Genomic DNA, 14,228 nt, shown 5'->3' on the forward strand with positions numbered 1-14,228 from the left:
TTGATGATAGAAACCGATGTGTTTCGATTGTCATTTAGCATGTCTGTCATGTCAGGCTTTTATTAATTAGTTACCAGGACTACTGTCCTAAAATTTACTGTGAATGTCCAAGACCCCAAATGCTACTAGAAAAACTTAATAGAATGATCAAAATAATCAATTCAGCAATTTAAGGAGATGGGACTTAACTGGCCTCTGTTATGGTAGAATCTGCCTTATGCCATTCTGTTCTCTAATCCTAGATTCTTAATTAATGCTGTAGCAAAATAAACAAGGAATAAGACCACCACAGAAACATGCACACCTTCAATATGTAGTAGCAACGACTTCATGAAATTTTTCAATGGCAAAATTGAAAATATCAGACAAAAATTTCAAACTATTAATTTGAAGAAAGAAATCTGATAAGTAACCCTTTAGATAACAATATAACTGTATCAGATCAGTGATTAGAATGTTTTACTCCCCTTAGAGAAACTGACCTATCTTCATTAATTTCCTCATCAAAATCTTCAACTTGTGTACAAGATCCCTGACCTACATGACTCTTCAAACATACAATATCAGAAGCAATTGAACATCTTCTACAAAATAATACATTTTTCCCTTAGAACTGGCTATGTACCTACATTCTTTAAATTAGCATTTATGAGACCCCTGATTAAAAATCTGACCTTTACCCCTATCAGTTGTCCTATTTTTACAGCCAAACGCTTGAAACTTGGGAATCTGTAGGGTTTACAACAATGTCTCGTGTTAAAAATGCTACACAAATAAATTGATTTGACTTCTCTGACCTTTAACCTTATGCCCTTTGCTCCAGATGAAGCTGCTCTCTCACTGCCCGCCAAGTCAACCAGACTGATCTTACTGACCTAGAGAGAAAGAGAGAGAGTTGTCAAATCAAATACACAGAACAGCAAAAAGCAAAATGCAGACAAAAATCCTGTGACATGATCAATCCATATTGGAAGGCCATGCATCAGAAAAAAACAGCACTACTACAAAACCTTTAATGACATGGAAAATGGACCAGAAACAGTTTTGAGAAACGTGGAATGATATTAATACTGAACAAAATCAGACCCTTCCAATACAGAACGGACAGACATGGAAAATTTCCTTTGAAAATATTTTCAAAGAATTTCCACAAAAAGAATTTCTCACATATAACCAAAAAGAAATACAAGATAAATTAGAGCTCCTTGAATTAGCTTTCAAAATTAATCAAAACCTAATTAATCTCAAAATTATCTTAAAAGAAATAACGTGTTCTCTAAAACTTAAGAAGTAAAAAAGCATGTGGCCCTGACAGCATCAGGACAGAAATGTTGAAGAACAGGTCCTGTTCATGATCGTTATTAAAACTTTTCAAGCTGGCTGCTTTCCTGACCTCTCGGACTGGGGCTTGTATACCCAATTTATGAGAGTGGAGATAAATTAGATCCCAACAGCTACTGGGGCAACTGTGTGAGCAGTAATCTGGGGATGGTTTTCTGCTGTGCCATTAATGCCCAGATACAGGCCTTCCTTAGGCTACGGTCACACTACAGCTCACAGTGCTTTGTGATGGATTATCTATGAAAACAAGGCGTTTGGTAGCGATGCTTACCCGAGCTTCAGAAAATATTCCCAAACCCATCTGTGAGTATTCACCGCTTAGTTTGCTGACAAAAACATCGCCACCAAATTTCAGTGCAGGCACTGAAATTTTTCGCAACATTTTTGGCCACTCACAAGGCGAAGACACACCAAAAAACAACTCAAAAAGCTCAGAGAACATTCACCGTGCATTGCACGATTGGTGGCAATGCTATCAATTTACAAACCCATCGCGAGCTGTAGTGTGACCAGGACCTTACAGAACACAGTGTCCTGAGTAAGAATCAGATGCCTTTTAACCAAATCATCGCACTACTGAACACATTTACACCTTACACATCCTAATCAAACATCATGTTCACCAAAAAGCAAAGCGAAAATATTTACATGTTTCATTAGCTACATTTACACGCACACATTTTTTACATTTGGAATGAATTCATTCCGATCCGTGATTCTGAACGTAACATTTAAATGAAAGCGATCAAACGGATGTGTGCGTGTTTATATGTCCCAAGCGTACAAACAGAATAGAATTTCTGACATGTGCACAATCCCGCATAGCTGGCTTATTCTAAGCCTAGGTCACAACCGGACGTACGATTTTTTGGCCGTGCAGTTTTTGGCGTTTCCCAAATCACTGCATTTTTTTTGTTCGTGGAGAAAGACGCACGTTGGCCGTAAGTTTGTCTTGCAAACTGAAAAAAACGTAAGCGCCCGTAGAGTTTGTTTGACATGACAAAGAACCTCTGCGGCCGGTCTGCGGCCAGTCTACGGCTCGAAAATCAGCACGTCACACGCGTGCCCTCCATGCGTTTCTTGCGTTTTTTGCATGTAGACCGGCCGTAGGAGCACGTATGGCCGGTTGTGACCGAGGCATTAAAGATCAGCGTGGTGAGTATTTTATCCAACCTTATCGTGTTTCTTTTATATACTTTATTTAAACAACAATTGGAAAGGACCCCTTCTCCTCATAGAAGTGCTGAACAGGAGGAGGCGAATACAGGATAATTTGTTTCGAAATGCTGTCCTGTACAGAGCTATATCATTGCTGCCTATTCCAAATTGCTAGAAAACAGACACCAGTTCACTACTGGAAACTGCCTTCGAGCACTCATTATACTAGAACTACATAGGACTGAAAATCAGTGCCTCAGAAAACTTTGATCTGGAAGTGAATGCACTAAGACACTGATTCTCAGTGCTTCTCCTGGGGCCCCCTGCTCTGCATGTTTTCCATCTTTCTCTGCTCCACCTACCTAACCAAACTCATCAGTGGCACTTTTGATTAGCTGAGCACACCTGATTTAACCAAGAGGATGTTAATCACAGGGCGGCACGGTGGTGTAGTGGTTAGCGCTGTCGCCTCACAGCAAGAAGGTCCTGGGTTCGAGCCCCATGGCCGGCGAGGGCCTTTCTGTGTGGAGTTTGCATGTTCTCCCCGTGTCCGCGTGGGTTTCCTCCGGGTGCTCCGGTTTCCCCCACAGTCCAAAGACATGCAGGTTAGGTTAACTGGTGACTCTAAATTGACCGTAGGTGTGAATGTGAGTGTGAATGGTTGTCTGTGTCTATGTGTCAGCCCTGTGATGACCTGGCGACTTGTCCAGGGTGTACCCCGCCTTTCGCCCGTAGTCAGCTGGGATAGGCTCCAGCTTGCCTGCGACCCTGTAGAAGGATAAAGCGGCTAGAGATAATGAGATGAGATGAGAGATGTTAATCACACTAATTTCAGTCAGGTGTGTTTAGAGCAAGGACAGATAGAAGATATGCAGGATAGGGGGGCTCCAGGAGTAAGACTGACAAACACTGCACCAAGACAAAAAGCATGAACAGCTTTTTATTCATCCATCCATTATCTGTAGCTGCTTATCCTGTCCTACAGGCTCGCAGGCAACCTGGAGCCTATCCCAGCTGACTATGGGTGAGAGGCGGGGTACACCCTGGACAAGTCGCCAGGTTATCACAGGGCTGACACATAGACACAGACAACCATTCACACTCACATTCACACCTACGGTCAATTTAGAGCCACCAATTAGCCTAACCTGCATGTCTTTGGACTGTGGGGGAAACCGGAGCACCCGGTGGAAACCCACACAGACATGGAGAGAAATGCAAACTCCACACAGAAAGACCCTCGTTGGCCACTGGGCTCGAACCCAGGACCTTCTTGCTGTGAGGCAACAGTGCTAACCATTACGCTTTTTATTCATTCAAGAAAAATATTACAAAATAGACATTCCAATTAGAATTTGGTGTAAATTCTCTGACAGTGTCATTGCACCTATTCTCATGTATGGATGCGAGGTTTGGGTTCCATTCAGTACGTACAACTACACTAGATAGGATAAGTCCCTGAATGCAAAGTTCTGTAAAAATATCCTAATAGTTCAAATAAACTAATCAATGCATGCAGGGCAGACTTATTATAGACTTGATTCTGTCTGTACAAAAGAAATCGAAAATTTTGGAAACATCTCAAAAGTAATGAAAACACACTGCAGTATGAAGCACTGAAAATCCAAGAGGTCAGTCCTAAAATCAGTCCCCTCTCTCAGCTAGTCCTCAGATTAACAGACTAAACCCTATCACATTAACCCCTAACACAACAAACCCCAACACTCTAATCACTAACACACTAACTACTAACCCCTAATACACAGCAGTCTCAGACCAGGACTGTTCACCAAAATATACTCATTATCAATATTAGTTCCTCCAATCCCTGGGGGACAAAGGGCGGCAAGTCCTCTCCATCGTCTTCTGTCTTGGGCGGCGTTGTTTCCCTCTTCCCATATGAGTCCCCTCACCGCCAAGTGCTCTCTAAATGTTGACCTCCATGTTGTCTTAGGTCTGCCCCTCCTGTGTCTTCCATCTGTTGGTGACTGTGGCAGCGGGGGCGTGGTCAAGCGTCGGTCTGTGACCGGAGGGGTGGAGTCAGGGAAGGTAAGTGGCAGAATCACTGCACCTGATGTTAATTAATGTGTTTGTGTGTCTTCCCCAGTGACCGCGCCCTATTTAAGGAGAGAGAGCGAGAGCAGAGGGAGCTCTCTTCCCGACCAGACGACTGATGTGTGTGCGTGTGTCTGAGTGTCTGGGAGAATGTAATGCTGAAAAGTGTCACAATAAAAAGAGTTTTGTGAACTCAGTTCTGGCCTGCCGTCCTTCTGTGCTCCACCCACCCATACGAACTGTCACAGTGGTGCCGAAACCTGGGGGAATGAGCACAGAAGAGAACAGCCCCATGGAGTCCTCCCCCTTCGCAGACCTGATCCATGCCCTCACCACGGCCCAACAGAGCCAGCACCAGGCGCTGCTTGCCCTCCGAAAGTAGCAAGAACAATGGTTCGAGGCCCTGGTGCTGGCGCAACAGGAAGATCATCGGGCGTTCCGGCACCTCCTCGCGTCGGCGGGGTCCACCAACTCCACCGCCGTTGGCCCTTCCCCCCTCACCCTAACAAAGATGGGCCTGCAGGACGACCCCAAGGCCTTCCTCACACCCTTTGAGCAGGTAGCAGAGACCTCGGGGTGGCCGGTGGAACAGCGCGCGGCGCGCCTCCTCCCCCTGCTAACGGGAGAGCTGGCCGCGCTACAGCTCCCCGCCGACCGCCGGCTGGCCTACGCGGACCTTCGCCGAGTCGTCCTCCAGCGTGTGGGGCGCACCCCCAAGCAACAACGTCAGCGCTTCCGCACTTTGTGCTTGGAGGAAGTCGGCCGGCCGTTCGCGTTTGGCCAGCAACTCCGGGTTGCCTGCTGGCAGTGGTTGAGGGCCGACAGCCGCGACGCCGAGGGACTCATCAACCAGGTGGTACTGGAGCAGTTCATCGCGCGTTTACCAGCAGGAACCGCAGAGTGGGTCCGGTGCCACCGCCCGGCGTCGCTGGATCAGGCAATCGAGCTGGCGGAGGACCATTTGGCGGCTGTCCCGATGGCAGGACAGCAGACAACCTCTTCTCTCCTCTCCTCTCTCTCTCCCCCTCCTCCTGTGTCTCCTCCTCGCCCCATTCCCCCACCGCGGAGGCGGGGGCTGGCGCCACCCCAGCCGGCCCGCCGCACCCGCGGTGCCCTCCCGTTTCTCCCTTCTGTGTCTGTCTCTCCCCCCCTCAGGTGAGTGAGCCCCAGAGCACTAGTGCAGAGAGGAAGCCCAGGCCGGTTTGCTGGCGCTGCGGGGAGCCGGGCCACCTCCAACAGCAGTGCTTGGTAATGGAGATGGGCACGGTGGTTCGGATCCCCAATGCGCCAGGAGCCGCCCTCGATCAGGCTGGAGCGTATCGCATACCGGTGAGTGTCCAATATCAGGCGTTGGTGGATTCTGGTTGTAATCAGACCTCAATCCACCAAAGCCTGGTGCAAGACGAGGCATTGGGAGGAGCACAATTGGCGAAGGTGTTGTGTGTGCACAGGGATGTTCACAACTACCCTCTAGTGTCAGTCCACATTCTTTTTCGAGGGGAAAAATTTATAGTAAAGGCGGCGGTTAATCCTTGCCTTACCCACTCGATAATTTTGGGGACTGATTGGCCGGGATTTGGGGAGTTAATGAGGCATCTAGTGAAGAGTGAGTCCTGCCATAGTTTAACAGGGGGAGGTCCTGGTGTCGCGTTGGTGGGAGCAGCTGTCACAGAGCCGTCTACATCATCTCCGCGTCAGAGTGAGGAGCCGCCGGCTCCTCCTCTCTCTATTGGGGAATCCCTCGTAGATTTTCCATTAGAGCAGTCACGAGACGAGACTCTGCGGCATGCGTTTGACCAAGTGAGAGTAATCGATGGTCAAACGCTCCAGCCAAACGCCACCCCATCCTTCCCCTACTTCGCAATTATGAAGGATAGATTATACCAAGTGACGCAGGACACTCAGACTAAAGAGCGAGTCACGCAGCTTTTGATTCCAAAGAGCCGCCAGGAATTGGTATTCCAGGCAGCTCTCTTTAATCCCATGGCTGGACACTTAGGGCAGGATAAAACACTAGCCTGAATAATGGCCCGGTTCTATTGGCCAGGGATTTGCGGCGATGTCCGTAAGTGGTGTATGGCGTGCCGTGAATGCCAGTTAGTAAACCCAGCAGCCATTCCAAAAGCGCCTTTGCGCCCTCTCCCATTAATCGAGACCCCGTTCGAAAGAATTGGGATGGATCTCGTCGGGCCATTAGATCGGTCAACACGAGGGTACCACTTTATATTAGTTCTGGTGGACTATGCAACGCGATACCTGGAAGCGGTGCCTCTTCGCAATATCTCAGCACGCAGTATTGTGGAGGCACTCTTCCGCGTCATCTCCGGAGTTGGAATCCCGAAAGAGATTCTGACTGACCAAGGTACCTCGTTTATGTCACGTACACTGAACGAACTGTATGGGTTGTTGGGTATTAAGCCGATCCGCACCAGCGTGTATCACCCACAAACGGACAGTTTAGTTGAACGGTTCAATCGCACCCTCAAGAATATAATTAAAAAATTCGTAAGTGAGGACGCACGTAATTGGGATAAATGGCTCAAACCCTTGCTATTTGCAGTGCGAGAGGTCCCCCAAGCCTCCACAGGGTTCTCCCCCTTTGAACTGTTATATGGGCGTAAGCCGCGCGGCATTCTAGATGTGCTGCGGGAAAATTGGGAGGAGGGACCTTCACCAAGTAAAAATGAAATCCAATACGTTATTGACCTGCACGCAAAACTCCACACACATCAGTCGTCTGGTTGGGGAGAGAGCTCCCTCTGCTCTCGCTCTCTCTCCTTAAATAGGGCGCAGTCACTGGGGAAGACACACAAACACATTAATTAACATCAGGTGCAGTGATTCTGCCACTTACCTTCCCTGACTCCACTCTCCGGTCACAGACCGACGCTTGACCACGCCCCCGCTGCCACATACCCCCACCGCCCGACTCAGGCCGGGCGGCCGTCTGGCCTGCAGCCGACTCCCCCGCCCTTGACGGGAGAGGAAGTCCGCCACAACCATCCACGCGCCCCTCCAGTGGCTCCACCGCATGAAGGATGCCAACACGCGGATCACCCGTTGGTATCTGGCACTCCAACCCTTTAACTTCAAGGTGATCCACAGGCCAGGGGCGCAGATATTCGTGGCGGACTTCCTCTCCCATCAAGGGGGGGGGGAGTCGGCTGCAGGCCGGACGGCCACCCGGCCTGAGTCGGGCGGTGGGGGTATGTGGCAGCGGGGGCGTGGTCAAGCGTCGGTCTGTGACCGGAGGGCGGAGTCAGGGAAGGTAAGTGGCAGAATCACTGCACCTGATGTTAATTAATGTGTTTGTGTGTCTTCCCCAGTGACCACGCCCTATTTAAGGAGAGAGAGCGAGAGCGGCGGTTAGCGCTGTTGCTTCACAGCAAGAAGGTCCGGGTTCGAGCCCCGTGGCCGGCGAGGGCCTTTCTGTGCATGTTCTCCCCATGTCCGCGTGGGTTTCCTCCGGGTGCTCCGGTTTCCCCCACAGTCCAAAGACATGCAGGTTAGGTTAACTGGTGACCAAATTGACCGTAGGTGTGAATGGTTGTCTGTGTCTATGTGTCAGCCCTGTGATGACCTGGCGACTTGTCCAGGGTGTACCCCGCCTTTCGCCCGTAGTTAGCTGGGATAGGCTCCGGCTTGCCTGCGACCCTGTAGAACAGGATAAAGCGGCTAGAGATAATGAGATGAGATGTTTCACTGCTGAGTTTTTGTAGCTAAGTGGAATCATTCTCATGGAGCTCATGAACTTTCCAAAGCAAGCCACCTCCTTCATGATCACTTGTTTTTAATGAAATGGGGCATGTTTGAAATGACAACTTACATGGCAGGGGCAGATAGAGGGGAAACATGTATCATGACTCCTTTTAGCCATATTCCACTTTCAATGAATCTTTCGTTTTTCTGGAACACCACCACAGCTTTATTCATTAAGCAGGCAGAGTAGGTGTTCTTACACCTGACCTCTTTTCCCACCACTAAGAAAGACTATGTTTAAAAGTCTTGCCAGATTTTTTACCCACACTTCCCAGTCCTATATGTCAACCCCCAGAACGCGCGCGCGCACACACACACACACACACCTTCTCAGTGGTGAGGTTGGTGATGAGGTCTCGGCGGCGTTGACTGAAGATGAGTGTAAAAACAGCGTGAGATCGACTGCTTGCCTCATTCATGTTCGTTGCTGCCACCGTACTACACAGACACACACAAATAGACATTTACTCATCAGTGTTTCGAAAACACAGTGTGGAAGATCTGTAATGATTTCAGTACTGTGTGGAAAAGAACTGGACTTAAAATTTTAACAATGAAATTAATCATTTAAATATTTTGAATTATAAAATGTGTGTGTGTGTTACCGTGCTCTGTTCCCACACTGCATCAGTTCAGTGATATCCCTGTAGTTGGACACGGCATGTGTGGTCAGATCCTCCACATATGGTCCGAGGATGGGATGCTCACGCACGCGCAGTCCAACAACACACACAGGGCTTAGCAGATCACACACACGCTCACAGTAAATCTCCATGTAGGAGACCTGACAAACACACACACACACACTGTTCACTGCATGAGATAAAATAGTAATTGTGTATGTGTGTATAATAGATAGATAGATAGATAGATAGATAGATAGATAGATAGATAGATAGATAGATAGATAGATAGATAGATAGATAGATAGATATACCTCTACTGAGTATGACAGATCAGGATCTGTGTTCTCCATGATGCGATTAAATAGATCTTCACACATCTGCAGACCAGAGCGCGTGCACACGCACACACACACACGCACACACACACACACACACACACACATATAACGTGGAAAGTAAACTGGATTATTTCATTCTATTGTAGTTATTTTAATTAATGTGTTCATATTCAGCCATTAAACACTGAAAAACACTACTTTAATTATTATGTGTGTGTGTGTGTGTGTGTTACCTGTGGTATGATGCCCTGTTCTTCAGGCTCCGGTTTTCCCATCATTGTGTACGATTTCCCCGCTCCAGTTTGTCCATAAGCAAAAATACACACATTATACCCTTCAAATGCATGAAGTAACATCTGTTCTCCGATATCCAAATACACCTGCTTCTGAGAAATAAACGCAGGATCATCCTCCTGTACGCACACACACAAACACACACACAAAAATGGGAAATATACTAATATCACACACACAACAGAAAACAGGGAAAAGGACTTACTGTAGTGTGTGACCAATAGGAATAAGCCATACTGTCGTGTATGACCAACAGGAACAGAGACATATATGTTCTTAAGGGGGAGATTCCAATTGTCGGGCAAAAACACATAACAGCTGTGGGATCTTTGAAGGGAGACCAGAGGTTGTTCTGTTTGAATGGAATCCTTTGGAGAAGTACCCTGACCAAACTTCTACTTTGTGAAAATATTTGGTGTGATAACAATTAGATTACCTCTGTGATTACTTTTAACAGCTTATCCATAGACTAGCAAATTATGATGCCACCTAATAAGATCTACATTACAATGAAAGCATGAATGTTTTGTGAGACAAGTGACAGTTGGACGTGTTGCAACAGATGGAACCCTTTACAGCAGCTCTACACTGTAATGTAGCCTACCACATATGCACAAACTTTTTGCCTAATAAACATAAAGATAGTTAAAAATAACTGACCTCATTAACCACATCAGGAATCTCTACTGCCTTGTGCTCAAGGCTAAAAAATCTGCTCTGCGTTATGACAAGAATAATTGTCGTAAATGTTAGGAGAACGTTGGGTGATGTCAGAAAACTGATACCATTGGCTCACCATAATTTCATGATCTCATCATGTGACTCAAGCTCAAGCAAGTTAGCTATTACTTTTTCATCAATGGGAAAACTGCTAAGATTGCTATATCCCTTTTTTAAGACACAGTTGTGGCAGCGGGGGCGTAGCCAAGCGTCAGTTTGTGAATGGAGGGCAGGGTCGGGGAAGCTGTGTGGCCAAGTCGTTACACCTGTTGTCAATTAATATGTGTGTGTTTGTTGCAGTGGAGCATAAAAGGAGGGGGACAGCAGAGAAGAGAGCCCCCTGAAGCAGAACATGACTGTATGTGTACATGTGTGTTCTAGAGTGAGCAAGTGAAGCTGAAAAGCGAAAATAAACGTGTGTGTAAACATTATCTCCCACCTGCCGTACTTCTGTACTCCACCCACATCAGGGAAACTGTTACAGTGGTGCCGAAACCCGGGAGTACCAAAGGGAACCAGCCCCATGGAGTCCTCGCCGTTCCATGGCCTCACTACCACTCAGCAGAACCAGCATCAAGTGCTGACCACCCTCCGGAAGGAGCAGGAACAATGCTTCGAAGCCTTGGTGCTGGCCCAGCAGGAAGATTGCCAGGCGTTCTGGCACCTGCTCACATCGGCGGGGTCCTCGACCACCACCACAGTGGACCCTCCCCACCTCACCCTTACGAAGATGGGCCCGCATGACAATCCGGAAGCCTTCCTAGCACTCTTTGAGCAAGCAGCTGAAGCGTGGGGATGGCCAGTCAAGCAGAGCGCCTACTTCTGCTGTTGACTGGTGAGGAGCAGCTCGCCACGCAGCAGCTCCCTGCTGACAGCCGACTCATATATGCCAATTTTCAGCATGTTGGCCGCTCCCCGGAACAACAGCATCAGCGCTTCCGGACACTGAAGTTGGAGGAGGTCAGCCAGCCTTTCGCATTCGGCCAACAGCTCCGGGACGCCTACTGGCGGTGGCTGAGGGTGGATGACTGCAATGCCACAGGAATCATCAACCTGGTGACACTGGAGCAGTTCATCGCGTGAGTTCCGGGAGGAACGATGGAATGGGTCCAGTGTCATCGCCCAGCGTCACTGGAACAAGCCATCAAACTGGTGGAGGACCTCCTGGTGGCGGTTCTGACAGCAGGAGGACGTATAGCCTCTTCTCTTTTTCTCTCTCCTTCCACCTTCCTCTCTTCTTCCCTTCCCCACCCTGTTCCCCCCACTGGAGAGGTGTGGGCTGGCTCCCCCCCAGCCAGCCCGACGCACCCGTGGTGTCCTCCCATTTTTCCCTTCCGTGTCTATGTCTTCTCCCCATCAGGTGAGTGACACCCATAACACCGGTGCAGAGGGGAAGCTTGGGCCGGTGTGCTGGAACTGTGGGGAGCCAGGATATCTTCAGAGTCAGTGCTCTGCAATGGAAGTGGAAGTGGTGGTCTGGATCCCCGATGCGTCAGAGACCGCCCCTGATCGGGCCAGAGCGTATTGTATCGTAAGTGTGCAAGGGGATACGTATCACGCATTGGTGGATTCTGGCTGTAATCAGACCTCAATACACCAAAGCCTGGTGCAAGGTGAGGCACTGGGGAGAGCACAAGTGGTGAAGGTTCTGTGTGTGCATGGGGATGTTCACAACTATCCATTAGTGTCCGTCCACATTCCGTTTTAGGGAGAAAAGCATAGAATAAAGGCAGCTGTTAATCCTCGTCTCACCCACTCACTGATTTTGGGGACTGATTGGCCAGGGTTCAAAGAACTGATGAAACACATAGTAAGAGGTGGGTCCTGCATTAGTATGTCATACTGTCACAGAACCGTCTACGTCAGCACCGCGTCAGGGTAATATGAGGAGTGAGGAGTAGCTCACCCCTCCTCCCTCTCAAGGGAATTCCCTTGAGGATTTCCCATTAGAGCAGTCACGAGACAAGACTCTGCGTCATGCGTTTGACCAAGTGAGAGTAATCGATGGTCAAACTCTCCAGCCAAGTGCAACACTGGCCTTCCCATATTTTGCTATTATTAAGGATAGGCTGTACTGAGTAACGCAGGACACTCAAACCGCTGAACTGATAACCAAGTTGTTAATCCCAAAGAGCTGTAGGGAACTCATATTCCATGTGACTCACTTTAATCCCATGGCCAGACATTTCAAAAAAGTCAAAGTCAGTCCCATATACGTTTTCGTACGTACGTTGGGGAGTGCCTGGTAGATAGCACACTCTGTCTAGGCCATGGCATGGTGAGGTAGGGTGGCCAGTTCCTTTCCTCACCGCCTTTTAACTTCCCCAGTGTTTCCACCAGGTCCCCATTCACTGCTGGGTGGACAGGAGGCGAGCCCCAGATCACCGTCCGAGACGAGGCTCAAACTGGGGACCGTTCGCTTAGTGGTCAAGCGCTCTAACCACTTGGCCACTTCGCCTCTGCCAGACATTTAGGGCAGGATAAAACACTACCCCGAATAATGGCCCGGTTCTATTGTCCAGGGATTTGCAGGGATGTCCGTCGGTGGTGTGTGGCATGCCATGAATACCAATTAGTAAATCCCGTGGCCACTCCAAAAGCGCCTTTGCACCCTCTCCCTCTAATCGAGACCCCTTTTGAGATAATTGGTATGGATCTCGTCGGGCTATTAGATCGGTCAGCACAAGGATATCGCTTTATTTTAGTTCTGGTGGACTATGCAACGTGATATCCGGAAATGGTGCCTCTCCACAATATCTCAGCACGCAGTATTGCGAAAGTGCTCTTCCGTATTATCTCCTGGGTCGGGATTCCTAAAGAAATCTTGACAGACCAAGGCACTACACTTTGTCACACACACTGCGCGAACTGTATGGGTTACTGGGAATTAAGTCTATCTGCACCAGTGTCTATCACCCACAAACGGATGGCTTAATGGAACGGTTTAATCAGACACTCAAAAACTTAATTCAGAAATTTGTAAGTGAGGATGCATGTAATTGGAATAAATGGCTTGAGCCCCTGTTATTTGCAGTATGAGAGGTCCCGCAAGCCTCCACAGGTTTTTCATCGTTTGAGTTATTATATGGGTGTAAGCCACATGGCATTTTGGAGTGCTATGAGAAAATTGGGAGGAGGGACCTTCATCTAGCAAGAACAAAATTCAATACATTCTCAATCTGCGCACAAAAGTCCACACCCTCACGCAGTTAACCCAGGAGAATTTACGGCAGGCACAAGAACATCAAGTCTGGCTGTACGACAGGGGCATGCACCTTAGAGAGTTCACACTGGGAGACAAGGTACTCATATTATTGCCCATGTCGAGATTCAAATTAATCACCAAGTGGCAAGGGCCCTTCGAGGTCACACGGCAAGTCGGGGACATTGACTATGAGGTGAGGCGAACGGATAGGAGCGGGGTATTGAAAATCTACCACTGTAACCTGTTAAAACGTTGAAACGAGGGGATCCCCGTGGCGTTGGCATCGGTAGTTCCAGAGAAGGCGGAGCTGGGGCCTGGGATAAAAAAAGTAACATCTCAAGCCACTCCGGTCCCTTGTGGAGACCACCTCTCACCGGCCCAATTCACGGAGGTGGCCAAGTTGCAGAAGGAATTTTCTGGCATGTTCTCGCCCCTTCCCAGCCGCACCCACCTCATAGAACACCACATTGAGACGCCCCCGGGGGTGGTGGTGCGTAGCCACCCTTACTGCTTGCCCAAACACAAGAAAAGGTGGTCTAGGATGAACTCAAGGCCATGCTCGAAATGGGCATAATTGAGGAGTCCCACAGTGACTGGAGCAGTCCGGTATTCCTGGTTCTCAAGACTGACGGGTCGGTCCGGGTCTGTGTGGACTATAGAAAAATCAACGTGGTGTCTAAATTTGATGCATACCCAATCCCTCACATTGATGAGCTGCTTGATCGGTTAGGC

General features: G+C 48.5%; 1 protein-coding gene across 5 annotated transcripts in view; it reads right to left on the reverse strand.

Annotated features, from left to right (window-relative positions):
* si:ch73-375g18.1 (kinesin-like protein KIF1C) overlaps nucleotides 1-14,228 on the reverse strand; it is a 41,263-nt gene that overhangs the window by 19,335 nt on the left and 7,700 nt on the right. For 4 of the 5 annotated variants that reach the window (XM_060937882.1, XM_060937881.1, XM_060937880.1 and 1 more), the window contains exons 4-8: nucleotides 9,511-9,690; nucleotides 9,251-9,316; nucleotides 8,919-9,097; nucleotides 8,640-8,751; nucleotides 798-875 (exon numbers count right to left, since the gene is read on the reverse strand). In XM_060937882.1, the coding sequence (XP_060793865.1) occupies nucleotides 798-875; nucleotides 8,640-8,751; nucleotides 8,919-9,097; nucleotides 9,251-9,316; nucleotides 9,511-9,690 (615 nt within the window). Of the gene's footprint in view, nucleotides 1-797; nucleotides 876-8,639; nucleotides 8,752-8,918; nucleotides 9,098-9,250; nucleotides 9,317-9,510; nucleotides 9,691-9,776; nucleotides 10,010-14,228 lie in introns of those variants that run through there. The other variant, XM_060937883.1, reaches the window with a different exon arrangement.

Source organism: Neoarius graeffei, chromosome 13, assembly GCF_027579695.1.
Source record: "Neoarius graeffei isolate fNeoGra1 chromosome 13, fNeoGra1.pri, whole genome shotgun sequence".
NCBI classification, from domain to species: Eukaryota; Metazoa; Chordata; class Actinopteri; order Siluriformes; family Ariidae; genus Neoarius; species Neoarius graeffei.